Genomic DNA, 27,665 nt, shown 5'->3' on the forward strand with positions numbered 1-27,665 from the left:
TAAAATCTTTGTTGCATTTTGTTGTTAAATCTACTTAATGTTATTTATATTTAGAAAAACATAGCCATATGCCAGAAACATAAATTAACGTACGACATGATTCATGAGATGGTTAGTTAGTACAGCTATGAATTACTTTGCTAAGGTAATTTTGTAGCCTGTGGTACTACTAAGTTATCTCTGTGTACTGTGTGTTACCATTCACTCTCTTTCATTTCCCTCTTTCAGTTATGTAAACTGAGATGTAAGAAAGAGAGCTATAATATTTATGACACTGGTCATGATTACAATGAAAACAGAATACATATCTTTAAATTGTGCAAATTATAAGCTCTTTGTTATGTTCATTTTGGACACATTGTTAAAAACTTTGTTTCCATGCATTTCAGGGACCTTTCTTTTGGGCGAATCACAGTTTTGGGTCGATATGAAAGTGATGTTGAACCAGAACCAGATAGAAAAGAAGGTACGACATAGATGAAATTTGGTGTTGCTTGCAGTTTGATGATAGTTTTTATGTCTTTTGTTGACTGAATAAGTTAGAATGAAGGTAGTGCAGCTAATTTAAGGAACGAAAATGTTCTTCTAATCATGAACTTTGTTTAGAATGCGCTCACCTCTGGAGTAGTACAAAAATGTTGACTTTTTGTGAGGATATTCTGATAAAGTTACAACATTTCGTATATCTGTTAGTATTGCTAAGCCACCGTTCATTTTTCTTTCTTCCTGTGTTCTTCCATTCTGTTTCATTAGTTCATTTATTAATGTCATTATTTTGTCCTTCCAGAATCTCGCCTGACTCGTGTTGTTAAAAAACTAGTCAACATGGAAGAAGATAAGGTATGATTATTGTGCACTTTATGCAAACAGTGAACACTGCAAATATATTTTGTGTCAAGTTTAACTTCTGTTCTTAACGGTTACACACCCTTAGTTAATTGTAAGGAGTACCTCATAAATGTTTTTTTTTTTTTTAATCTTTATTATGGCTACTGTTTGTAACATTTTAAATGTAGTATGTGGAAATGAAAATATTTATTTTGTCATGTCAGTTATTGACATTATCATCATTGTTGTTGTTGTCATCCATTTCACATCCACTGAAGCATTTTATTATGTCTTTTGAGTCCAATATAGAACTGTCTTGGTCCAACTATAGCTCATTTGCCTGGTTGGACGTCATACTCATCAGTTTTCCAATGCGTGGTTCCTCATCCACTTGTTTGTATTTTTGTGTCCCCTGGAAGTTCCACATACAGAAAAAAACCTCTTCATCTTCCTGAACAACATTTACTTTTTGAAAGTTATGGTTTCTTCTCCCACCCGTTTCATAGAAACTCTGTATCTTGCTGCTGTAATGCAAAACTGATAATATAATACTTATTGCCACTTTTTGCTTTCACATGCATCAGATGTTTTGCTTTGGAGAGTGAAGACACTCTAGGCTACGTCTGGTCTTCTGTTATATTTATTTTGCTGTCCATTCAGTTATTGTCTTCTACTGGCCTAAATCATAAACTGATTATGTGATCTCATTCGCCATTCATGCAGTTGTCTTTTCAGTGGGTTTGTTGTACATGATGTTTTATTGTAATAGATCTTCATGCTTTCATCCATACTTACTCTATTAAGTTCTGCCATTCATTTTTGGAGTTTACATGAATTAGAAGTAAACAGTAACATTTTCATCAGTGAAACGTAGGTTAATTAACACACATTCTCCTCTTTGTGTTGCAGTTTAAGGAGGTGAAAATTTCCTCCAGGATTGTAGATAATAGTATCAGTGCTACAGAGTCTTCTTGATTGATCATTCTTTCAATTCTGAATTCGCCAGTAACCTGACGAAGTTTGGTAGAAGCTGTGGCAGTCATGACGTACTCCTCTGGATACTAACATAGGTTGCTTTATTATTCAGTGGCTGTTAGTATTGCAGACACAGTCATACTTCATACATATTGCCATATTTTATTCATGAGTTGCAAGTAGTCCAGTGTTCTACATTCACACTCAAAGCCCACTTGTTCTTGGATTTTCCCCACTGTTAGTTTTATGCAGTCATTCCATCTTAGGTCACTCTGAATAGTTACTCCTAGGTATTTCATGGTTGTTACTGTTTTCATTACTTTATTACCAATAGCATAATCAAACAGTTATGTATATGCAGTATATTAAAGTACACTGCCATTTGTGGAAAGTGCTACACCAAGAAGGAATTACCCGAATAGCGCCACACTTGATGGAAGTGGCGATGGGTGTGCAAGCAATACATGATATGTTTTGCAGCGAGATGGGGTACATGTAGGCCGATCAGAGCTCTCTTGTGTCGGTCCGACAGGGTCAGTGTTGCGCCTGGTGTAGTCAGTGCAGAACTGTCACGCAAGGTGGAAACAATACAGTGAGTGCCAGTATGCCTCGTTGACGTCTAAGGGAGCCATATTGGCATGTGAGCGAGTTTGAACGGGGCAGAATGATCGGGGTTGTCATACCGTGACATTTCGGCTTGCACAGGGCATGCTGCTATGACAGTGATGCGTGTGTGGAAGCAGTGGATACAGGAAGGTTGTGCGCAGCGATGAGTGGGAACTGGACCACGAAACATGACCTCAGTACGGGATGACCGTCATCTTGTCCGCATGGCCATTACGGACCGTACAGTGTCATCGCTGGAGCACAGCAACAAGTATGAACTTGTAAATAATAGATTTCAGCTATCAGTCGTCCTTTTTAAATTTTATTGGCAGATCTAGATTTCAGCTAGAAATTAGCTATTCTCAATGCACCATCATTTTTTATCAATGCGTGTAATGCATGGCTAGTTTCTAGCTGAAATCTAGATCTGCCAATAAAATTAAAAAAGGACGACTGATAGCTGAAATGTATTATTTACAAGTCAATATAACAGTCGCTGCATGCAACAGCCTTCTGAATGAAAGGTAATCTGATAAGGTATGAACTTGTCTGCATCGACGGTTCGTCGCCATCTGCTGCAGGTTAGACTGGTTGCACGCATGCCATTATGTCGACTTCCATTGTCCAGAGACCACAAGCTCCTCCAACTGGACTGGGCACGTGAACACCTTCACTGGGGTTGCTGAGTGGCAACCTGTAATCTTTTTGGATGAGTCCTGCTTCAACGTGTCCTAAAGTGATGGCTGCATATGTGTTGGGCAGTACCATGGTGAGCACAACCTGGAGGGCTGCATTGTGGAGTGGCATAGCGGACAAATACCAGGTGTGATGGTTTCGGGTGCCATTGGTTACAACAACTGATCTTGCCTCGTACGTAGGCTCTTGCTGAATCGCCAAATTTGAGCATTGTCAGGCTCGGTTTGTACTTAGAGACCGTATGGGAACACTGGGTGCCATTGGCACAGGAACGTATAAATCCCCAAACTGATATCCAATTGAAAGACTTGTATCAGGTCGTTGAACCATACGACATTATTATTAATAATAATTCTGTGCATCTATCAGATGACTGCTCTTGAAAAATGGAATGGCGTGCTTTTTTTCCCTTTCTGCACCCATTGTTAATACTCTGGTGGTCTTCCTCCATTTTCCTATCTTCCTCCATTTTCCTAATTTCTGTCATTTAGCCTCATATAGAAAGTGGCATTGGTTGCAAACAGCCTCATGGGGCTTCTGACATTATCTACTACACTGCGGTGATAAAAGTCATGGGGTATCTCCTAATATCTTGTTGGACCACCTTTTGCTTGGTATAGTGAGCAACTCAGTGTGACATAGACTCAGCAGGTTATTGAAAGTCCCCTGTAGAAATATTGAGCCATGATGCCTCTAAAAGCCATCCATATTTCCAAAAGTGTTACTGATGCAGGATTTCATTCACAAACTGACATCCTGATTGTGGCCCATAAATGTTCTATGGGATTCAGCATGGCCAAATCATTCACTCGATTGTCCAGAAAATCTTGACCAATCGGGAGCAGGTGTGGCTCAGTGACATGATGCATTGTCATTCATAAAACTTCTGTTGTTATTTGGAATCATGATGTCCCTGAATGGTTACAAATAGTCTCCAAGTAACCGAACATAACCATTTCCAGTCAGTGACCAGTTCAAGATCAGTTCAACTGAATGAGAGGACCCAGTCGATACCACATAGACACAGCCTACGCCATTATGAAGCCACCACCTGCTTGGTCCATGGCTTCCTGGAATCTGCGCCACACTCAAACCCTACCATCAGCCCTTACCAACTGAAATTGGGACTCATCTGATTGGGCCATAGTTTTCTAGTCATCTGGATCCAACCTCTATGTTCAAGAGCTCAGGAGAGGCACTGCAGGCAATGTCAAGCTGTTAGCAAAGGCATTCACATTGGATGTCTGCTACCGTAGCCCATTAATGCCAAATTGCGCTGCACTTTCCTAATGGATAGATTGGTTTTACATCCCACATTGGTTTCTGTAGTTATTTCATGTGTTGTTGCTTGTCTGTGAGCACTGACAACTCTAAGCAAACGCCACTGCTGCAGATCGTTACGTAAGGCCATTAGCCACTGCATTGTCCATTGTGAGAAGCAATGCCTGAAATTTGATATTCTTGACAGATACTTGACACTGAGGATCTCGGAATATTGAATTCCCTAATGATTTCCAGAATGAAATGTCACATGCTACAGACTGAACAAATAGGTTATTTCAATCCACTACTGGCTATACACAAGATTAGGGTCGTTCCAGAATCTGAACATGTGGAGGTCATTGTCCACATGTTCAGATTCCGCCAGTCCTTAGCCCTCACCAACATAGTCCTGCAAAACCTTATTAACCAAGCCCAAACCTCCTTGCAGTACCTTCTCTCCATCTGAAAAATTCTCTTGCTATTCAGTCCAAAATTCTGGAACCCATAACACACATTGAAACTTCTGCCCTGCAGGAACTTCAGCAACATGCTCAATGCCACCTCAAAAACCTCTCCACCCTGCTCACTTCCTACTCCCACCTTGGAGTACCACTGTCCACCTCCTCTACAACAACCTCCAAACCTCCCCCACGTCCCCTCATAGCTGACAGACCCTGTCTCGCAGACCTACTACACTTATCTCACCCTCCAAAACTCCCTTCCACCACCACACAGAATCCAGAACCTAAACATCCACAACACAGTCATGAACCTTTCCTCCAGATGCCTTAGCCCTACAGAAATATCAGTCCTTTCCAAAGGGCTCACCTTTTGCCCCACCCACAAATTCAATCATGCAGGACTTCTTAAAGACCTTCTGTCAGCCCCTACAGTGGAAACCCTTTTCTGCCACTAACCCTACCAATCATTCTCAGCCAAAGACCAATAGTGAACCTTGCCTAACTCAGTTCACTCCTCCACCCAACCATGAACCACTACCACTGCCCCCAAACCACCCCCTGTTAACTTTACAGAATTTCTTAACCTCGAACCTTGTCTCACCATCATTCCCTAAATCCCCCAACATGCAAACTAACTTCACATCCACAGAAAGAACCACAGTCCATCATTTAAAAACTGGTCCTGACCTTATAATTCTACCTGCAGACAAAGGCTCCACCACTGTTGTTTTGATCTGCAAGCATTACCGAGCAGAAGGACTCTGCCAGCCGTCAGGTACTTTCACCTGCCAACCTTGCCACAGTGACCCCATTCCAGTGATCCAGCAGGATCTCCAGTCACTACTAAAATCCTTGGGCCCATCCCAGAACCCCTCCATGGAGTCCATTTCCCTCCTCGCCTTACAACATGCTTCCTAAAGTCCATAAACTTAACCACCCAGGACGCCCCACTGTGGCCGGTTACTGTGCCTCCACTGAGACACTTTCTGCTCTCCCAGACCAACACCTTCAACTGAGTACCTGAAACCTACCCTCCTTTATAAAAGATACTAACCATTTCCTCCACTGACTCTTGGCATTTCCTGTCCGTTTACCACACGGTGCCCTGCTTGTCACTATTGACGCCACCTCCCTGTACACTAACATGCCAAATGCCATGACCTTACCACAATTGAACACTACCTTTCCCAACATCCAACAGATTCCAAACCAACCACCTCCTTCCTAGTCTCCCTGACCAACTACATGCTCACCAACAATTACTTCTCCTTTGAAGGCATTACCTACAAACAAGTCCTGGGTACTGCTATGGGCACCAGCATAGCACCATCCTGTGCCAACCTATTCATGGTCCATCTAGAGGAATCCTTCCTAATAACCCAGAATACTAAACCCCTCATGTGGTTCAGGTTCATTGATGACATCTTTGCTATCTGGATCGAAGGTGAGGACACTCTATCCACATTCCTCCAGAACCTCAACTACTTTTTCCCCATTTGCCTCATCTGGTCCTACTCAACCCAACTAGCCACCTTCCTAAATGTTGACCTCTACCTCAAAGATGGCTACATAAGTACCTCCATCCATATCAAACATACTAATTACCAGCAATACCTCCAAGTTGACAGCTGCCACCTCGAAATATACCGAAGGTCTCACTGAAGCCTTCACTGACCGTAATTATCTTCCCAACCTTGTGCAGAAACAAATCTCCCATGCCTTATCTTTCCAGTCTCCCACCATCTCCCAAAGTCACACCGTCCGGCCACAGGGGAGCATTCCCCTCGTAACTCAGTACCACCCAGGACTGGAGCATCTGAATTACATTCTCTGCCAGGGTTTTGATTACCTCTCACTGTGCCGTGAAATGAGAAACGTCCTGCCCACTATCCTTTCCCACCCCTCCCACAGTGGTATTCCGCCATCCACTGAACCTACACAATATACTCGTCCATCCTTACACAACCCCTGCTCCCAATCCCTTACCTCATGGCTCATACACCTGCAACAGACCTAGATGCCAGACCTGTCCCACACATCTTCCCACCACCACCACCTATTCCATTCCAGTCACTAACATCACCTATCCCATCAAAGGCAGGGTTACCTGTGAGACCAGTCATGTGGTCTACAAGCTAAGCTGCAACCACTGTGCTGCATTCTATGTAGGCATGACTACCATCAAGCTGTCTGTCCACATGAATGGCCACCGACAAACTGTGACCAAGAAACAAATGGATCACCCTGTTGCTGAACATGCTGCCAAACATGATATTCTTCATGTCATTGTCTGTTTCATAGCCAGTGCCATATGGATCTTTTCCACCAACACTAGCTTTTCTGAATTGCGCAGATGGGAACTTTTCCTACAAACATATGTTCCTGTAACCCTCCTGGCCTCAAATTTTGTTACTCACTGTCTGCACCCATCCAGCCCCTTCCCTGTTCCCACCCATTCCAGCACTACACAGCTGTCATTCCACCACCACACCCAGTCTTTTTATTTCTCTCTTTTTCCACTACTCCCCCCCCCCCCCTCTCCCCTCCCCTGTGTCTAACTTGCAGCACTTTGCTGTCCACCAGCCCCACCATACTATCCCTCGCCCTCCCCGCCCCATTGCTTGCTGTGTGGCTTCAGTTGGCTGAGACTGCAGTCGTGAGTGTGAGCTGTGTGTGCGTACGTGGGGGGGGGGGGGGGGGGGGGGGGGGGGCATATATGTGTCTTTTGTTGATGAATGCCTTAATTGCCGAAAGCTTTAATTGTGGGAGTCTTTTTGTTGTGCCTATCTGTGACTCAGCATAGCTGCTATATGGTGAGTAGCAATTTTCCCTCTCATGATATTGTTAGTTTCCATCCTGAATTTTCCATTGTTTGACATATTTGAATGTGTCATTTTAGTCATCAGTCCCATGACATATTTGAATGTGTCATTTTAGTCATCAGTCTCATAGTGTGAAGTGGCTGCAATACTGAAAAGTGCTCCACTCTCTATTAAAATTACCCACATTTTTGTTTTTGGAGAAGACTGTAGGCCAGAACGTGGTATCTTCTAGGGAAATAATTGAGTTGCCTAGAAATGAATCAATTTGTGAATTTTACTAGCAGCTCAGAAATGTGACAATATTCTATAGTCAGTTCAGTTTTGATGCTACAGTAATTAAAATAAAGACTCTATCAATTACTTTTTTACCAGCTTGAAACTGTCATTCAGCATTCTCTCTGATCAAGATGGAGCAATTTAGTTTCCCTGATCCACATTTATGGCATTCCCTATACTAAAGATAATTTGTGAGTAAAGCTTTTTGAGATTACCGCAAGAAAGTCTTAATACAGTTGCCCTGGGAGACTGGGAACAGATTGACCTCTTCCTCCTCTTTTATACTGACTTGTCTCTCAAAAGGAGGAGGAGGAGGAAGAAGAAGAAAAAGAAGATGGTAGTTTGATTTTCATGTAGTTTATAACTATGCTCAGAAAATACTTCGTTCAGTATTTTTCAGTTTCAATAAATTTATTTAGCTGAGCCAAAAGATCATCGGAGATCACTTTAACGATTATATAGTGGAAAGTTATTCAGTTACACAAATTTTATTACCCATTTGCAAAAATACATTACTTTCAAAACAGTGTCCACTAGACCCATTTTATGAGTCCTAATATTTCATGCATTCATTTAAACTGTCTGAATGTCTGTTGTGTAGTACCTCCAGCAAATTTTGTTTCACTTCTCCTTTGTCCTGAAAAAGATTCTCTTTTAGGTTCATTTTCAATCAAGTGAACAGGAAAGAATCAGAGCGGAGATCAACGTACAGGGCGCAAAACTTATGTCATTTTGTTTTTGGAGAAAAACGTATAATGTTGTTTGCCTTGAAATGTCTTAGTATTGGAGCAGCCAGTTCTTTGATTGCTACAATATCGCCATTTTTTTGAGAAGTGCCTCAGAAAATAGTTTCAACAGCTCAAGGTAGTGATGATTGTTAACTGTGGTAAAAAATTCATGGTGGACCATCCCCTTCATGTCAGAAAAAACAAACTAAATTTATTTTCACATTGTACCATAACTGTTTTGCAGACCAGTAGAGAGTAGAAGTTGCATCACTTTAAACAGCCTGGGAACTTTGAGGCAACTTCTTATCATCAGAAGTAAAACCACAAATCTGGTGGCGGCGGCAGCCAATAAAACTAGGTCTGCCACTTTGGGCCGTTAACTGGGCATGGCAGAGTCCCACCTCAATAGTTTCACTCTGAGACTCCAAGTGAGCATTTCAGAGTGCCTCTGAGTGCCGTAACACAAAGAATAATCGCTTCTGGGCTTTTGGCAAGCTAAGCGTGTTTCTGTTTTGACAAATAATCTGATGAAAGAGATATCATTATTGTCTATAATACGACATTACAGCTCCTTACAAAGTTATTTTACTATGATCATTACCAACTTTATACCAAATCAAAACATATTCATCACCATTTATCTTCCTCTTCCTCCTCTTGTGAATGGCCATTGGTTTGTCTGCTGCAACCGTTCTATATGCATTCTGTGAAATAATTCTTTTGTATCTGATGATTTCTTTTAATAAGATTAAAGTTTGCAACTTGATGTTAGTATGATGTTCTTTCATGCCAACTCCATAATTAGTGATTCTCCTTCAAGGATGGCAGTAGATATCTGACACACAACACAATGTAGTCAAGGCACCAAGAGGAGAATCTGTCCGTACTGCCACTCCATGTGGACCATAGGCATTTTACTTACTTGAATGAATTTTTATTTCATGAAGGATATTGTTAGCTATAAACAATTTTTTGTTCTGATGGAGTTATATTTTCCTTGAGACACATGAGTCTCAACTTTATCTTTGGTAATGGTAGTAGCTGAAAAAACGGGGTAAGCAGGAAACTCAGGTTCAAGTTCCAACCATGGCACATATTTTAATTCGTTTCTTCAACCTCTATCATTATTTTTTGTTCATTTTTGATGAGGTGAAATGTCCATTTGATTCATGTCAAGAGTTTCATTTATTCTATAGTTTCACTCGTGTAAAGCAGGAACATAAAATTGGTTCACAGAAGAACTGCGTGATGAACAGTGAGTCAAAAAAGGAATCGTGTAAAATAATTGCTCAGTGGGATAGGCAAATGTGCACAAATGAAACAGTTGGGCCTCAATGACGTCTGCATTTCATATTGGGCCTCAATCAGGTAACATTCTCCCAATAAGTGGTCTCCAACCCACTTGTTAAACAACCTGACTGAGGGGGAAGAACCATTTAATTTGTGGTTATATCTTCTAAAATTAAATTTTGTAATTTTTTTCAGTCTGAATACTGACTGCTTATGCAGTTGCCATATACAGGGAGCTACATGTTCGTATGTACCTTCACAATATAGTCTCTAAAGTTCCATATTTTCCAAAGATAAGGTGTTTTGGCCACATTCATGCCATCTGTATGGTATGGCTAGAGTGCCCATCTTACTATCAAGGATTCAACTTTGCCAGTGGCGACAGAATCTGAGGGTTTTGAGTCAGTCTCTTAACTTGTCTGTGTCCCACTGCACTGTGTGTTTCTTCTCTTAATTATTATTTCTTTTGTCATTATTAGATCATGATTGGAGTCCTAATCTGCACCTTGTGTTCTGAGCAATGCCGTAAATGGTACTTGAAACTATCTTACCATAGTTTAAACTTTCGGTTTATCCCAGTCTTCCTAAATTAATGTTCCCTGTTTAATATATTTTGATTACGTGCTTGCATAAGTCTATAAATCCTTCATCTGTTTTATTCTTTCCATCATGTCATTCTCCCAGGATACAATTTTTTTTGTCCTTACTTTTTCTTACACAATTATGAGACTTCAGTATTTCAATAATCTCTCAAATTTATCATACATGGCGTGTTTATAAAAAGTTTAATGAATGAACCACTCACTTATGGGAAATGTGTTTCAGCAGTGTGTGCAAGAAAAGGCATGCCAAGAAATCTCGCATGGTATCAAACACACTAATTTGTAGCAAATTTGTGTGCTTTGGCTGTTGAGACATAATAAGTGTAATAGACTTGTCGTAGTGCCATGGAGCAACATATAAATGCAAAGTTTAGCACAGAATTTTGAAAAATGTTGATGGAGGATGTGAGCTCCCTTGCTTGTTTGCTTTATTAATAATATTTCTCTCCTTTCCAGTTACGGATTTTTTTTTGTCATTAGCATTATTTGATGATCAGTTGGGTGGACTTCATTAAGCACGCGGGGTTGAGATGTCATTATTTGTTTATTATATCCTTCGTTGAAAGCTATTATTGAAATATAAATCAAGCGTGAGATTTGGAAAAAAAATTTAACTTTCATGAATGCTTCAATCTTGGACTACATTCACCACATGCAAATTACGGTTTAATATTCTTTGGACATGTGACTTTACAGTTCGGCACATCACTTGGATGTTATTCTAATATTGAATGTTAGCCAAAAATGGCACTGTGTAGATATCGCTCAGAGAAGTCGACAGTGATTGAGAACTTCTAGAGATCATTATAATAGGTCATGAAACATGAATATATGGAACCAAGACCGAAAAAAATTCGACAAATTTGATCACTGAGGAGGCACTTTTCTCTGTTTTCTTCGATTGCACTGAGAGAGTGCATAATGAGTTCCTGCTTTATAGTCTTAAGATCAGTAAGGAATACTACTTGGAAGTCATCTGCCACTTGCATGAAGCAGTTAGAAGAAAATGACCAGCATTGCCGGAAAACCACTTGTGGAAATTGTATCATAATAATGCTCCCGCTTATGCCTCAATGCTTGTTTGTGGTTTTTTGGCAAAAAAACAAAACCGCTATGTTGCCTCAGCCACTTTATTGATCAGACATGGCCCCCTTGAAATTTCTTTCTATTCCTGAGACAGAAGAGAACCGTGAAGGGAATTTGTTTTGCCACCATTGATGAGATAAAAACAGAATCACTGAAGGAGCTGAACACCATTACAAAAAAATGAGTTCCAGAAGTGCTTCCAAGATTGGAAAAAGTGCTGGCACAAGTGCATTATATCTGAGGGGGATTGCTTTGAAGGGGATAAAGTTGATGTTGATGAATAAATAAAGATTCTTTGAGAAAAACAAAAATTCCCATTACTTTGTGATCGTACCTTGTATGTGCCCAAGGTTGATATTGGGGTAATTTGAAATCAGCAAGGCCAGTTTTAATTGCATTATTGGCAAAGACTTATTTAAGTGAAGTTGTGTTTTCAGTTTGTTCCATCCAAATCAGGAAGTAAACAGAAGGCAACCCTGAGGATAAGCAGAAATTGAGACGCGTATAGCACGCGTGATGCAACAAGACACTACAGTGCAAAGCGCATGTTCCACACCTACTGCACTGGTCCTGCACATATTGAAACGCATACACATTTGTTGGATGTGCTGGTTGACGATGCTCTGTGCTGAGAGAGTTGAGGCATGCCCACCCTGTAGTCTTTCTCAAACGATTTTACCGAAACTATTCAGTAAAAATATTTGATTTTTGTGTTACTCGTAGCATTGTATGTCAACTTTGTGGTGAAGTGCCCATCATCTCGCTAATGGTCATATGTATTGTGATATATCCCCTTAAGTATGACACTGCGCAAAATTCAAAAAGTTTGTAGCTATGATTTTACATTTGGTGCATGTTTCACTATATGTTGCCGTGTATGAAATTTAGCTAACATATTGAAGTTTTCTTTAGATTTGGAACGTGGTCTCTATCTGCCTCCAATCTCAAGAAAAAGATTCGTATGTAGCACATTCACTCCAGATCACACATCCACGAGAATGAAATATTCACAACATCCCTCATGTCTCCTAAACCGCTCGAGACATTGAAACAAGATTTTGACAACTGATAGCACCCAATAAGGGGAGCATTTTGCCAAATTGTTAACACATGGAACTTTCTTATCTATGGCGATATATCAGTAGTTAAAAGTTTTATTTTTATTTATTTATTTATTTTGCTCTAGTGACTGTAACTTTTTAAGAGTCATTGATAGCCAGAGAAACAATAATTTCCTAGTATGGAAATAAACATCAAATTTCTTCATTTATGTTACTGCAAACTGACACAATGAGGTTTTCTCTGGTCGCCAATTGCTTGTTTAATGAGACACTCTGTTCCAGAATTATATTGCAATAGCTACTGCAAGATGAGTTTCAAATTATGCTGGAGAAATGTAGCTATTAGTCGTAAATAATGATGCTTCTTTAAATTAGAAATGATTAACAAGTCAGTTTGTCAATTCTGTTGCAGTTTTGGTTGAATCCCCAGAACCCATTGTATTTTCAACACTGAACGACCAGGGATGCACCAATGAAGAATAACATCTCGCCCATGGAGAGGATAGCCCTCCATAACTTACGAGCAGATGTGGATACAGTAGTCTTAAAATCTGACAAAGGAAATGCTACTGTCCTCATACCAAGGGATGACTATATTAATAAGATCAATGTTTTATTATGTGAGTCAACGTATTGCAAAATCGATAAGGATCCCACGAGCCGAGTAGTGCGAAAAACAGCAGAACTTTTATCAAATAGTTCTCTACCGAAGGAGGTCATCAAGAGACTGAAACCAAACAGTTCAGTTCCACCTAGGCTATATGGACTGCCTAAGATCCACAAGGAAAATGTGCCATTATGTCCAATTGTGAGTAATATTGGAGCAGCCACCTACGACCTAGCAAAATTATTGGCATCTTTGCTCAAACCAATGATAGGCAAGTGTGCACATCACATAAAGAATTCTGCTGATTTTATCAGTTGACTTCAGGCACTACAACTGCAAAGTAGTGATTTATTGGTCAGTTTTGATGTGGTCTCACTGTTCACAAAGGTGCCTCTGGTGGACTCGCTACACCTCATTGGCAATATGTTTGGTGCAGACATTACAGCATTGTTTGAGCACACTCTCTCGTCTACATATTTTATATTTAACAACGAATTTTACGAACAATCTGATGGTGTCGCCATGGGGAGTCCTTTGTCTCCCCTGGTGGCCAATCTTTTTATGGAGGATTTTGAGGAGAGAGCACTCGACTCTGCCACTTTTAAACCGACAGTATTTTGGCGATACGTTGACGTCACTTTTATAGTGTGGCCTCATGATCTGGACCGTCTCAAAGAGTTTTTACGTCACATGAACTCCATACATGAAAACATAAAGTTTACCATGGAGATAGAGAAAGATGGTTGTCTGCCATTTTTAGACGTCTTGGTGCAACGGAAGAGTGATGGCACACTTGGTCACTCGGTGTACAGAAAGCCCCCTCATACAGACCTGTATCTGCAAGCTACTAGTTGCCACCATCCAGCACAAACAACGGGCATTCTCAAAACCGTGGTCTCTGACATTGACAGTCTTCAAGCGGAACTGGATCACCTGCAAAAAGTATTTTGGAAGAATGGCTTTTCACCTAGGCAAGTGAACAGAGTGATGAAAACCTACAAACGACGGAACAAGGAAGAGGAAGAGGCCTTCAGGTTGACTGTTTATCTACCATTTATTGGGAATATTTCTTCACAGATAGGCAGAATATTGAGAAAGTATCAAGTGAGAGTCATCTTTTGCCCTCCTTCCAAAATTTCATCACTGGTAGGATCCGTTAAAGACGACCTGGGCCTGCGTAAACCAGATGTTTACAAAATTCCGTGTGAATGCGGCAAATCATATATAGGGCAAACAACACAAACTGTGCAGGAACGCATTGTGGAACACCAATGGCATACTCGCCTTCTCCAACCCATCAAGTCCGCAATCGCCGAACATTGTATTTCCACAGACCATTCCATGAATTACAATGACACAAAATTTTTGGCCCATACATCAAACATTTGGAGCTCGATTATCAATGAATCTGTGGAAATAAGATTGTCTGACAACGAGACTCTCATCAATCGAGATAGCGGTTATCAGCTGAACTGTGCTTGGAATCCTGTTATAGAGGAACTTCGTAGTCGACGTAGTTATCTGCATAAAGATGGAAATCGACCTGACACCGATACGCCAGGCTTTCATAGTGGAGGGCGCGAGGTGCAGCACACGGAGCCGTTATGAACGCGCACACTGAGCAGCACATGTGAAATGTCACCTCAGAAGGCTTTAAATAGCAGAGCTCAGCGCGTACTCGTCAGTACTACTACAGTGGCATTCACCTGAAGATGGCCAGAAGACTGCGCCGAAATATCGTGGCAGGAAGTTACTGATATCCGGCAGTTCTCTCGCGTTTTTATGGAACAACTGAACGACTGAATGGAAACTTATCAAAGGCTTTTACTCCTGTTCTTCATCTGAGAAATATTAACAATGATGAGCATAACCTTCAGGCGGAGTGACGTGCACAAGCCAGATGCCGGTTCCTCTCCAATGGCTTGCCAAACGTACAATGTGTGATTCGTGAATAATAGTTATTATTGAGAAAAGTAAACTGATCTACCTCACAACACAATGGCCATTGTACTGTCAGCAGCTGACAATAACGTGCACAACAGGAATACGGAAGCTAGCCAGGTGTGCCTTTTGTGGGGAAAAGTTCATGACATTCAGAAAAAGCATTGTCATGAGTGTAGGCCTGCCTTGTCAGCAATACATTTCAGTAAATTCATTGTATCACCAGACTCTTCCAGGATATTCATGCTTTCAGAATAATACCGACTGCACTCTTTGTTTGTGTAGCTTGTTGTGTAACTAGTTTATCGATGATGATTCTGTGTATGCAACCGCTGAAATGCATTTTCTCTACACTACACACCAATTAAAACATTGAGGGTTTCTCAACAGTTTTTAGCATCCACTTTTTGAATTTTGGTGATGGATCATACAGAAATGCCAGCATAGACAGCACATAAACATCCTTGTTTCACTGTCTAATATGTAAAATTTCCACCTTCCTTCCTGATTACATGATTTTATAATACTACTTCCTATTTCATACCCTCACGATGAATTGTGTGTCCCTTCTGGCAAACTGCAGACATTGTGGAGGCAGAAGATATAATCCCAGTGGCTAATGGCTCATCAGTCACTGAATTGTGCATTGTTCTTGACAAAAGAAAATCAATAATGAGATAAAACAGCAAAACTATATAGATATAAATAACTGAAAAATAATGGACTACTGAAAAAAAAAGAAGAAGAAGAAGAAGAAGAAGAAGAAGAAGAAGAAGAAGAAGAAGATAGAGCTTAAATGGCAGAAAACCAAACACTACTCTATGACACTAAAGTTCAGTAATAAGGCAATATTTTTCGGGTGGCCAACACTATCACTGATTGGCGTGAGGTAGCATATGGGAGGATTGTTTTCCTCCTCCTCGCCTCACTCCTCCCATAATGCTAGCATGGTGCATGTTCTGAGAAAACTGTGCCGCAACCACTATGCTGTGCAACCTGGCTCAGGTGCGCGTTGCGTCACCTTCGTGTCGCGTCCCAATTTGCATGGTCGCACTTGAACCTGTTCAGTTACAAAAATATGCATTGTGTTGCACCCTGCCACATGTGCCATGCCACACGCTCTGTATGCATCTCAATTTGTGCCTAGCGTGATGGAAACTACTGAAAATTTTGTTAACGTGTCAGAATTAGGTCTGTCTTTCTTGTAAAACTGCATCAGAGGTGTAAGACCAGGTGACACTAGAGACTACTAAAACAATCATACTACATTGCAGTCTGCTTCATATTTCAATAGACAATGAAAGATCTTTTTACATATTTAACATCAGTGCATTGATTGGTTCCAAAAGAAGCCCCCATAGACACTTTTCCAGAAACAGCGTGCTCGATGTAAATGCTTTTGGGTGTCAGTATATGTAATTTGTTTATATCTTTGGTTTTATGGTATTGTTCACAGATCTTTTTAACAAATTCTCTGGTAGGCGGTTACTAACATGTGACACCAGCTGCAATCTTATTCAGTGTCAGTTTGCAATGTTTCATTTTCTTTGTTGGTTCAGGCTGGGGCACAACATTGTGCAGTCATTACCACTGTACACTGTTGGTTATTATTGGTTAAATTTGTTTTGAAGAGGATAGCTATCTTGTAGTTTTGTGTGCCCCCACTTTAACCCCCTCCCCCCTCCCCCCCTCCTTTTCCATGTTTATGACGATTTTAACTAATGTGTTGCTGTTTTCTGGTGGTGCATTTTTACTATCCTATAGTTGACTAGACAGAAGCCTTTTCCATTTTACTGCACTGATTGCAAGTGTGTGTTAACTGTGATCTGTTTGTCCCTCTGTTCAACTTTTCCAGTTTCAACTGTACAGTGAAAATTAATGGCATATTTTCTGTTGCGCATGTTCTTATAATAGTGTGTTGGCTGTTCATCCGCATAACAATGTGGTTACTGTGTCTGTAAGGGGCAGGATTGGAATAACGTTAAATTCAAAGGCTGTTGTTTGATATCAACCTTAAGCTATCAGAAAGTGTGTTTTCTATAATTAGAGAGCCATAAAATTTCTGTGTTAACTAATGTATTGTCTTTCTTTACAGGCAAAAGAGGAACTTGCTTGGCAAATTGCTGAAATGATTGTGAAAGATGTAACTAATCTCACAATGGGTTCTGAAGATGAGGAATAGTGTTGACGAATAAAAACAGGCTAAAACTGAATGCGACTGTGGAATTTTATTACCTGGCAACTACTTACTATTTTCAGTTCAAGAATTAAAGATATTTAATGTTAGCACTTATAACACATTAGTTACATCAAATATTAAAGTATGTAAAAAAACTGATTTTGGAGCAATATGGATTATACAGGTACTAACGATGTCGAGGCAAATATATCTATATTTATACTTTTACTACAAGTAAATGATCTGTGATTTATGTACATTTTTGAAAATTGTGATAATTATGTAAGGTGTGGTTTTTTTTATATTGTGAGAGATGGATGATGGTTAACTAAATGTAAAATCTATTATCTCCCATTGTGAGCTGTGGAAGTAAGTACTGAATTAACACTCAAAATCTCATGCTTGTCTCTCTGGATGTGCAATGTTGTTACTTTTGTAAAGACCTGTATGCTTTAGTACAAAATTCATAATAGGATTTTAAGGTAGTTTTCTTTTTCTTGTCTGTGAAATGTAATACTCTGTGTCGCTGATTCAGTTTGATACTCTTTCCTACACTTCCATTAATGAAGACTGTTAAGTCATCTTATAGCTCCTGGTGTAAATCTCTGTTTTTACAGTGTTTTGAAAACTGGAACACAAATTAAAAATGGAAATATCGGTGGGAATAGTAGTCAGCCATTACCAACATGCAGTAATCAAAATCACATAATAAACTACAAATGCAGTAGTTGTTAGAGATGTGTTGAGTCTTAGTTCTAGCGAATTCTCAGGTAGATGATTTTTTTATTTAGTTCTGTCACATCTGATATTTCCATTTTTGTTTCTGAAAGCAGAAATGCTAACACATTCTTCTCCTTTTAATCCATGTAAATAGCAGTACTCTCAAATGTGCTAACTGGGTTTTACTGTTGGCAGCAATCAGCAAGGAGCTATAAGTTGAGGCTTAAATATTGTTATTAATGTAAGATTAAGATTAATTGGTACCAAAGCAAGTATTGTTATTAAATTGTTCTATAGTATGTTAATAACTGAATTTGGGAACACATGTCCGTAAAGTACTGTTCCTATAAAATATTACCATGACAAAATAAAACAAATTAATATTGGCAATTAAAAATCAAAGTGCAAATGATGTTAAAATATTTTGATCAAAATCTCTGTTTTTATAACAGGATATCTTCATGTATTTGTTACAACAATACAGCTGTCGTGTTTCTTGCAGTTTGCTTGTCTCACTTATTTCAGATGATTTATTCTATTGTGTCCTTCACATGCACTAAAGAAATGTTTCACAATGATGGATCATTGTGGTCATAACACTCAATTTTTGCCAATTACTCGCAAATGAGGATCCACCAGGGTGAAGGGTTCTAGAGTGTGATTTCTTGCACCTTAACCTACATCATCGTATAGATTGTTTCAGAAAGTCAATCTCACCATTGGGGACCTCTCCTTGCCAGTAAAGGTTTTCAGTACTGTCGTCACACACACTTTTTTTACACCAAACTCCAGCTGTCTGCCCAACAAAGTATAGACATTGAGTGCTGACACCAACATTTTATGTGGAACCAACAACATATCTGGTGGCAAGACCATGAACACTGTATAAAAATGCTAATAATTTTCAATCACGCTACACAAGAACACCAGGAAAAAAGTGGTGCGCCATCAAAAAATCTTTCTGCAAAACAGGTGTGCCAGCCAGAATAGCTGGCCACAGTGGCCGGGCGGTTCTAGGCACTTCAGTCTGGAACCACGTGACTGCTACAGTCGCAGGTTCGAATCCTGCCTCGGGCATGGATGTGTATGATGTCCTTAGGTTTAGTTAGGTTTAAGTTGTTCTAAGTTCTAGGGGAATGATGACCTTATATGTTAAGTCCCATAGTGCTCAGAGCCATTTGAACCAGCCAGAATGTGTCCACCGGACAGATGTGGTATCAGAAATGGATTCTGGTAACGGACTGAGGCACAAAGTGGGACTTTTGGATAAGTATAGGCTGGTTTGACCCAGCCTAAAGACACTGTTGTAGACTTGTCCATTTAATTACAAATTGAGTATTTAGTCTTCTCTTTTTGATACCTAGTGTGGGCCAGTATATGGTGGACGAAGCAGTGGTTGGACACTACTTGCATGTACAGGACATGTGCATAATTTTGGAAGGTGTGATGGATGATGGGAAATGTAGATCCATATCTGGAGGCCAGTTGCTGTTGAATGAAGGATGAGGTGCAACAAAATCTGTGGATTATGGTGTGCACAGATGTTGTTCGTGAATGTGAATTCCCATGTATGTGGCAGTGGAAGTGATAGAATGAGAGTTTGAATGACCACGGGAATTACCATTTGCAATGTCTATTTAGCCCCAGGGAAAGGCACTTACTTACTTCGAGGTGGCCACCTTGATCTGACAAGTCCTCTGTCCCCCTCCCCATCCCTATCCCCCTTCTCCTTCTCCCCTCCTGCTGCCTTTGCTCCTTCTTGGTGATTTGAATGCACCTGACCCCCTATGTGGGAGTACCATTTGGTGTGGTATGAGTCTTCTGATTGACCAACTTCTTTCCTGTTTTGATGTGTGTCTTCTCAGTGACAGTACCACTTACAGCTTTAGCATTGCCCATGGCTCCTTATTAGTTATCAATGTTATGAAACGTCCCTCAATCTCCTGGTTTCGTTATAATGGTCACGACATCCCATTCTTTGTGAGATTGATGACTTTCTGGGGATCTTAACACTTGACACATCCAAACAGAGTGTTTGTAGTCAGTTACATTCCAAACATTCAGACAGCAGTGTAGAACACCTAGTGTTGTTTTGGATACATTGGTGCTTTGTGTAATTTTGGGATGTATCTTCTTAATATTGTTGTTAAAAGTATCATGTGTCTTAGTTTTAATTTGTTTCATTTCTTCTGTGACCTAAAACTTCGTCAGTTTATATCTGTGTAGTGTTTACATTCTTGTATTTACTTCCAACCACCATCTAGAAGATAGCTCTGTCACTCATATGGGGGTAAGATGCATTATTTCTTAATTTATTGCAGTTTGAGTGTGTGTTAGTGTTTTTTAGTTTACTCTTAACATAGCATCGTGTGATACTTGTGAATGTTGGTGTAGGTTAGTGAGTATGGTAGAAACATATCAGGACTATGGTGTTTCATTGGGCCAATTGTAATGTGAAAGCCAGTAAAGTATGAGGCTTTCTCATGTAAGACAAGAGAATTATGAACAGGAAAGAAAGACTTGTAACTTTCAGGCAGAATTTAAAATGACCATTTTGAACAGGTGGTTTGAAAGGAGAAAGAGATTATGTTAACTGGGAAAAGGTAACAAGTAAAGGATAATCATCAGAAATTAATTTCAAAGTTTGATTAGTCAGTCTTTTTTGTTACCTGAAGTGAGAGGAGAGAGACAACCAGTTTTTGAGCAAAGTAGAGTGCAGCAGACTTGTAGAAATAACTTTAGGGCTAGATGGGTAGAAAAGTCAAATAGCTAGCAGACACAGGAGGGGTGTAGGCCAAATGCTGCAGGAAAAACTTGATGTAGAACACAATTCACAAGCATCATCAAACCTAGTGGCAAACTTAACCAGGTAGCAGAGAACATAGGTGAGTTGTGCAAAGAGTTTGATGAAGATCCAGTGCTTACACACTACCTGGCAAAAAAAGTGAATCACCAAGAAGACATGGTGAGATGTCAATGTACAAGGGAAGATAGGAAAGTATTACACAATAATCTTATTACCAAAAACTTTAACAGATATCAGAAAATGAACTTACATCTTTACTTACTTTTCTACATAGTCACTAACGTTCTCATTACGTTTCTCACATTGTAGTACCAGTTTCAGTATGCCCTGTTTGTTGAAGTCTATTTGGTTGGAGTATAGCCATCTGCAGACTGCTGATTTCACTTCTGCATGTGCTGCAAAGTGTTGGTTGGCCAGGAATATCTTCATGGGGTCAATCAGATGAAAGTCTGATGGTGCAAGGTCTGAACTGTATGGTGGATGCTGGAGCACCTCCCACCCAAATTTGGCAATTTCATCACATACAGGAGCAGCAGCATGGGGGGTGAGCATTGTCATGAAGATGTTGGACATCATCAGCATTAATATTGTGTCGTTCATCACAAATGGTGCAACACAACTTAAAGTTTTAATGTAGGCTGCACCATTCGCAGTGGTCCCATGTTCAACAAAGTACACCAGTTACACACCATGCATATCCCAAAACACAAGCACTGTCCTAGTAGATCGAATCACTTCTAATTTTTTTCATACTGGGGAACTGGCATGTTTCCACTCCATAGAGGCCTACTTGGTTTCAGACAAGTAATGCTTACGCCCACGACTCTTCAGCAGTGACATTTGCTTTCAGAAAGTCATGCCCTTCTGCAGTGTAACACATTAAGGGATCCAAGCTTGTCATCATTCGCTGACCTTTGTGGTTGTCTGTCTGGTTCTTAGGCACCCAGCAAGCACTAACTTCATGAAATTTCAATATGTCATGAACAGTATCATACACCACACCATAGGAAATGTTGTACTGGTGCAATAAGGTTCACAGTTGCACACACCGCTCATTCAAAATTGTTGCCTCAGTGGCTCTGGGGTACAACTGTTACCAGCCTCCTGGAGTGTGGTGAATCACTAAGGGTCACAGGGCCCTCATGGAAGAATGCACACCACATAGAGACATTGCTGCAGTCCATACAGTCATCCCCATACATGGCATGCATGTCCCAGTAAATTTCACTCAGTTTATGCTCTTTAGTCCACGAATCGAATGACATTCACTGCTCTTGACAAGGTCGCAACTGCAACATGCACACTGTGTTTGTTTCGCAGTTCAAGCTTCTCTCACCAGAGCTGCACGTAAAAACAAAATCCTTCTGTAGTGCAAGCCTCAAACTATATTGTTATAAAATTTCAACATTCCAGTTGCAGCACCATGGGAGAAAAAAAAAAAAAAAATTATTGTGCTTTACTTTCTGCTCCTCCTTCATAATTTCATACATGTATACACCATCTGCAATTATGTAAATGATTTAGAGTTACAATTTTCTGTGACATGAGAATGGCCACCAGAATGAAACTGTGTTGTTTCTGTTTATTATTGTTACCAGGTCTGAGAAGGATATTTAAGGGGTATGAACAGTGTCAGATGTTGAGCAATCACTGTGATGAACACATAGATGCTGTGTACTCATCTTAGACGGTATTATATGCACCTGATACAGTTTGAAAGGGGTGTTATTGTGGGTCTCCATTTGGCTGGCTGATCAAGCCACCTAATATCGAGATTTGTGGGGCACTGGGATTGACTGCGCCCCAATGTTGGATTGCGTGGAAACTTGGTGGCTGTCATACGTGTTGTAAAGGTTCTGCTTGACCACATCTAAAACCACAAGGGAGGATAGTCAAGTGTACACCATGCACATTGTAAGCCCTGCACATCTGTACCTTCCATCTAAGAACTATTAACAGACTCTCTGCGACATTCTATGTCATTCCTCAATGTTGGAAATAAGAGACTCATACACTATCTGTTGGTGTAGGGAACTGTAGTATGTGCTGATCTCTGCAACATGTGTATGTAACTGTAACTGAAAATGTAGTGGACGACACAGATAAATGGGTGAGCTGAGTTTACTGTGTTTGAATTCCTGTAAATACTATTGAGTAACAACACTTGAAGTCAAAACCTGAGAGGTATATGAAAAGATTAAGTGCTACTTCAAGTTCAAGAGGATTTGACATTACTGCAGAAGACTGAGTGATTTAAATCTCAAAATCAATCGTGCCACCCCACATTCAGCCCATGCAGATAAGTCGTGGCACTGATGTCCTGCACTCACTGACATTATTGATTGGTTGTTTTCGTATATGTCGTTATGTGGTGCATGCTAGTTGGTGGCAGAGCAATACTGTGCATTTGGCATATCATTTAACAGTACAAAGGGGACTCGTAATGTATTAGCAGACTGCAGCACCATCTGTTACAAACAGCGAACATACCTAAGGGTTGCGACTGTTGTATACTGCACGACAGTGCCAATTGACAGTAGACATCCCATTACGGTGTGACTAGTATGGACATACACTATTGGCAGTAATTAAAAGTGAGGACTACACAGATAAATGGAAACACACCATTCAAATGATTAAAGGGCTTCTAGGAGCAGTTTGTCCAGAGGATAGAAACGCAGCTGATATGCATTTGCCAACCTTAGCAGCTCACCAACACACCTGCGTGGACATCTAGTTGCGTACTGTCAAACTGCATCCTTTCTCACATGACAAAGAAGCGTGGCCTTCATTCTGGGAGAAGTTCACAAATTCTGTAGATGTGTCTTTTACGAATAAGCTCATGTTCCTCTGTATATAGGGATTTGGTCAATGGGATTGCTTTTACGGGTGGCAAACAGGACCAGATCAAGCAAATTTTAAAATACAAGTACAGAAATAAGAACAGGACACCCAAAGCCACTTTGCCTTCTTGGAGAACCTTAATGTTTCAGCCTAAGGCAGTCCAATGGCTCTCAGCAACACCTACATTGAGTGCCATAAGCAGATTCAAGTGCTACGAGCACTAGGAGAGGATGTAGATTCTCATGTGAGAGTGCTTGTCCCAAAATTTTCATGTGCATTCCCAGAAGAAATTTGCAGAAACTAGCTTGTCCATCCATGAGGGCACAAGATCCAAGAAGGGAATCATACACAACTTCTGAAGTTTCAAAAAAAAAAAAAAAAAAAAAAATTAATTGAGCACTGTGCCCAAGATTGCTGAAAGGTTGCAAGCTTACAAGTACCTGACTCATACGATTATATTTGGTGATGACTTTAATTTACCCTTGGTATGTTGGCAAAAATACATGTTTAACTCCGGAGGTATGCATAAAACATCATCCGAAATAGTGATAAACGCATTCTCTGAGAATTATGAGAATTATTTCAAGCAGTAAGTTCATGAGCCCACGCGAATAGTAAACATTTGTGAAAACACACTTAACCTCTTAGCAACAAATAATCCTGAGTTAACAACAAGCATCAAAATGGATACAGGGATTAGTGAACACAGGGTTGTCGTAGCAAGATTGAATATTGACACCCCCAAATCCTCAAAAAATAAACCAAAAAGATACCTATTCAAAAAAGCAGATAAAAATTCACTTGACACCTTCCTGAGAGACAATCTCCACTCCTTCCAAATTAATGATATAAGTGAAGACCAGATGTGGCTTGAATTCAGAGAAATAGTATCAGCAGCAATTGAGAGATTTATACCAAATAAATTAAAAAATGATGCAGCTGATCCTCCTTGGTACACAAAACGGGTCAGAAGACTGTTGCAGAAACAATGAAACAAACATGCCCAATTTAAACAGATGCAAAATCCCCAAGATTGGTGATCTTTTACAGAAGCTCGAAGTGTTGTGTGGACTTCAGTGCTAGATGCTTATAACAGTTTCCACAACGAAACTTTGTCCCAAAACCTGGCAGAAGAACCCAAAGAGATTCTGGTCGTATGTGAAGTATGTTAGTGGCAAGAAACAATCAATGCCTTTTCTGCACGATAGCAATGGAGACACTATCGAAGGCAGCACTGCGAAATCAGAGTTACCAAACACAGCCTTCCGAAATGCCTTCACCAAAGAAGACGAGGTAAATAATCCAGAATTCGATCAAGAACAGCTGCCAACATGAGTAATGTAGAAGTAAATATCCTCAGAGTAATGAAGCATCTTAAATCACTTAATAAAAGCAAGTCTTCTGGTCCAGACTGTGTACCAATTAGGTTCCTTTCAGAGTATGCTGATGCATTAGCTCCATACTTAACTACCATATACAACTGTTCGCTCGACGAAAGATGCGTACCCAAAGACTGGAAAGTTGCACAGGTCACACCAATATTCAAGACAGGTAGTAGAAGTAATCCACTAATTACGGGCCCATATCATTAACATCGATATGCACCAGGATTTTAGAACATACACTCCTGGAAATGGAAAAAAGAACACATTGACACCGGTGTGTCAGACCCACCATACTTGCTCCGGACACTGCGAGAGGGCTGTACAAGCAATGATCACACGCACGGCACAGCGGACACACCAGGAACCGCGGTGTTGGCCGTCGAATGGCACTAGCTGCGCAGCATTTGTGCACCGCCGCCGTCAGTGTCAGCCAGTTTGCCGTGGCATACGGAGCTCCATCGCAGTCTTTAACACTGGTAGCATGCCGCGACAGCGTGGACGTGAACCGTATGTGCAGTTGACGGACTTTGAGCGAGGGCGTATAGTGGGCATGCGGGAGGCCGGGTGGACGTACCGCCGAATTGCTCAACACGTGGGGCGTGAGGTCTCCACAGTACATCGATGTTGTCGCCAGTGGTCGGCGGAAGGTGCACGTGCCCGTCGACCTGGGACCGGACCGCAGCGACGCACGGATGCACGCCAAGACCGTAGGATCCTACGCAGTGCCGTAGGGGACCGCACCGCCACTTCCCAGCAAATTAGGGACACTGTTGCTCCTGGGGTATCGGCGAGGACCATTCGCAACCGTCTCCATGAAGCTGGGCTACGGTCCCGCACACCGTTAGGCCGTCTTCCGCTCACGCCCCAACATCGTGCAGCCCGCCTCCAGTGGTGTCGCGACAGGCGTGAATGGAGGGACGAATGGAGACGTGTCGTCTTCAGCGATGAGAGTCGCTTCTGCCTTGGTGCCAATGATGGTCGTATGCGTGTTTGGCGCCGTGCAGGTGAGCGCCACAATCAGGACTGCATACGACCGAGGCACACAGGGCCAACACCCGGCATCATGGTGTGGGGAGCGATCTCCTACACTGGCCGTACACCACTGGTGATCGTCGAGGGGACACTGAATAGTGCACGGTACATCCAAACCGTCATCGAACCCATCGTTCTACCATTCCTAGACCGGCAAGGGAACTTGCTGTTCCAACAGGACAATGCACGTCCGCATGTATCCCGTGCCACCCAACGTGCTCTAGAAGGTGTAAGTCAACTACCCTGGCCAGCAAGATCTCCGGATCTGTCCCCCATTGAGCATGTTTGGGACTGGAAGAAGCGTCGTCTCACGCGGTCTGCACGTCCAGCACGAACGCTGGTCCAACTGAGGCGCTAGGTGGAAATGGCATGGCAAGCCGTTCCACAGGACTAAATCCAGCATCTCTACGATCGTCTCCATGGGAGAATAGCAGCCTGCATTGCTGTGAAAGGTGGATATACACTGTACTAGTGCTGACATTGTGCATGCTCTGTTGCCTGTGTCTATGTGCCTGTGGTTCTGTCAGTGTGATCATGTGATGTATCTGACCCCAGGAATGTGTCAATAAAGTTTCCCCTTCCTGGGACAATGAATTCACGGTGTTCTTATTTCAATTTCCAGGAGTGTATATTGTGTTCAAACATGAATTGCCTCAAGGAAAATGATCTATTCACACACAATCAACATGGGTTTAGAAAAAATAGTTCTTGTGGAACACAACTATCTCTTTATTCGCATGAAGTGTTGAGTGCTATTGACAAGGGATTTCAGATCAATTCCGTATTTCTGGATTTCGAGAAGGCTTTTGACACTGTGGGACACAAGCGGCTTATAGTGAAATCGCATGCTTATGGAATATCGTCTCAGTTACGTGACCGGATTTGTGACTTCCTGTCAGAGGGGTTACAGTTCGTAGTAATTTACGGAAAGTTGTCAAATAAAATAGAAGTGATTTCTGGTGTTCCACAAGGTAGTGTTATAGGTTCTGTGCTGTTCCTTATCCATATAAACGATTTGGGAGACAATTTGACCAGCCGTCTTAGGTTGTTTGTAGATGATGCTGTTGTTTATTGACTAATCATTTCATCAGAAGATCAAAACAAACTGCAAAATGATTTAGAAAAGATATCTGAATGGTGTGAAAATTGGCAGTTGACCCTAAATAACAAAAAGTGTGAGGTCATCCATGTGAGTGCTAAAAGGAATCCGTTAAACTTCAGTTACATGATAAATCAGTCAAATCTCAAGGCCATAAATTCCACTAAATGCCTAGGAATTACAATTGCGAACAACTTAAATTGGAAGGAACACACAAAAAATGTTGTGGGGAAGGCTAACCAAATGCTTCATTTTATTGGCAGGACACTTAGAAAATGTAACAAATCTGCTAAGGAGACTGCCTACACTACGCTTGTCCATCCTCTTTTAGAATACTACTGTGTGGTGTGGGATCCTT

The 27,665-nt window shown here is 41.0% G+C and overlaps 1 protein-coding gene across 1 annotated transcript in view; it reads left to right on the forward strand.

Annotated features, from left to right (window-relative positions):
* Window positions 1-18,642, forward strand: part of LOC126470247 (A-kinase anchor protein 10, mitochondrial) — a 120,982-nt gene extending 102,340 nt beyond the window's left edge. Inside the window, exons 9-11 of the mRNA XM_050097962.1 lie at window positions 390-466; window positions 788-840; window positions 17,338-18,642. Coding sequence (XP_049953919.1) covers window positions 390-466; window positions 788-840; window positions 17,338-17,424 — 217 coding nt within the window. The 3' untranslated portion in view covers window positions 17,425-18,642. The remainder of the gene's footprint in view (window positions 1-389; window positions 467-787; window positions 841-17,337) is intronic.
* The last annotated feature ends 9,023 nt before the right edge of the window (window positions 18,643-27,665 follow it).

This window comes from Schistocerca serialis, chromosome 1 (assembly GCF_023864345.2).
Source record: "Schistocerca serialis cubense isolate TAMUIC-IGC-003099 chromosome 1, iqSchSeri2.2, whole genome shotgun sequence".
Taxonomy (NCBI): domain Eukaryota; kingdom Metazoa; phylum Arthropoda; class Insecta; order Orthoptera; family Acrididae; genus Schistocerca; species Schistocerca serialis.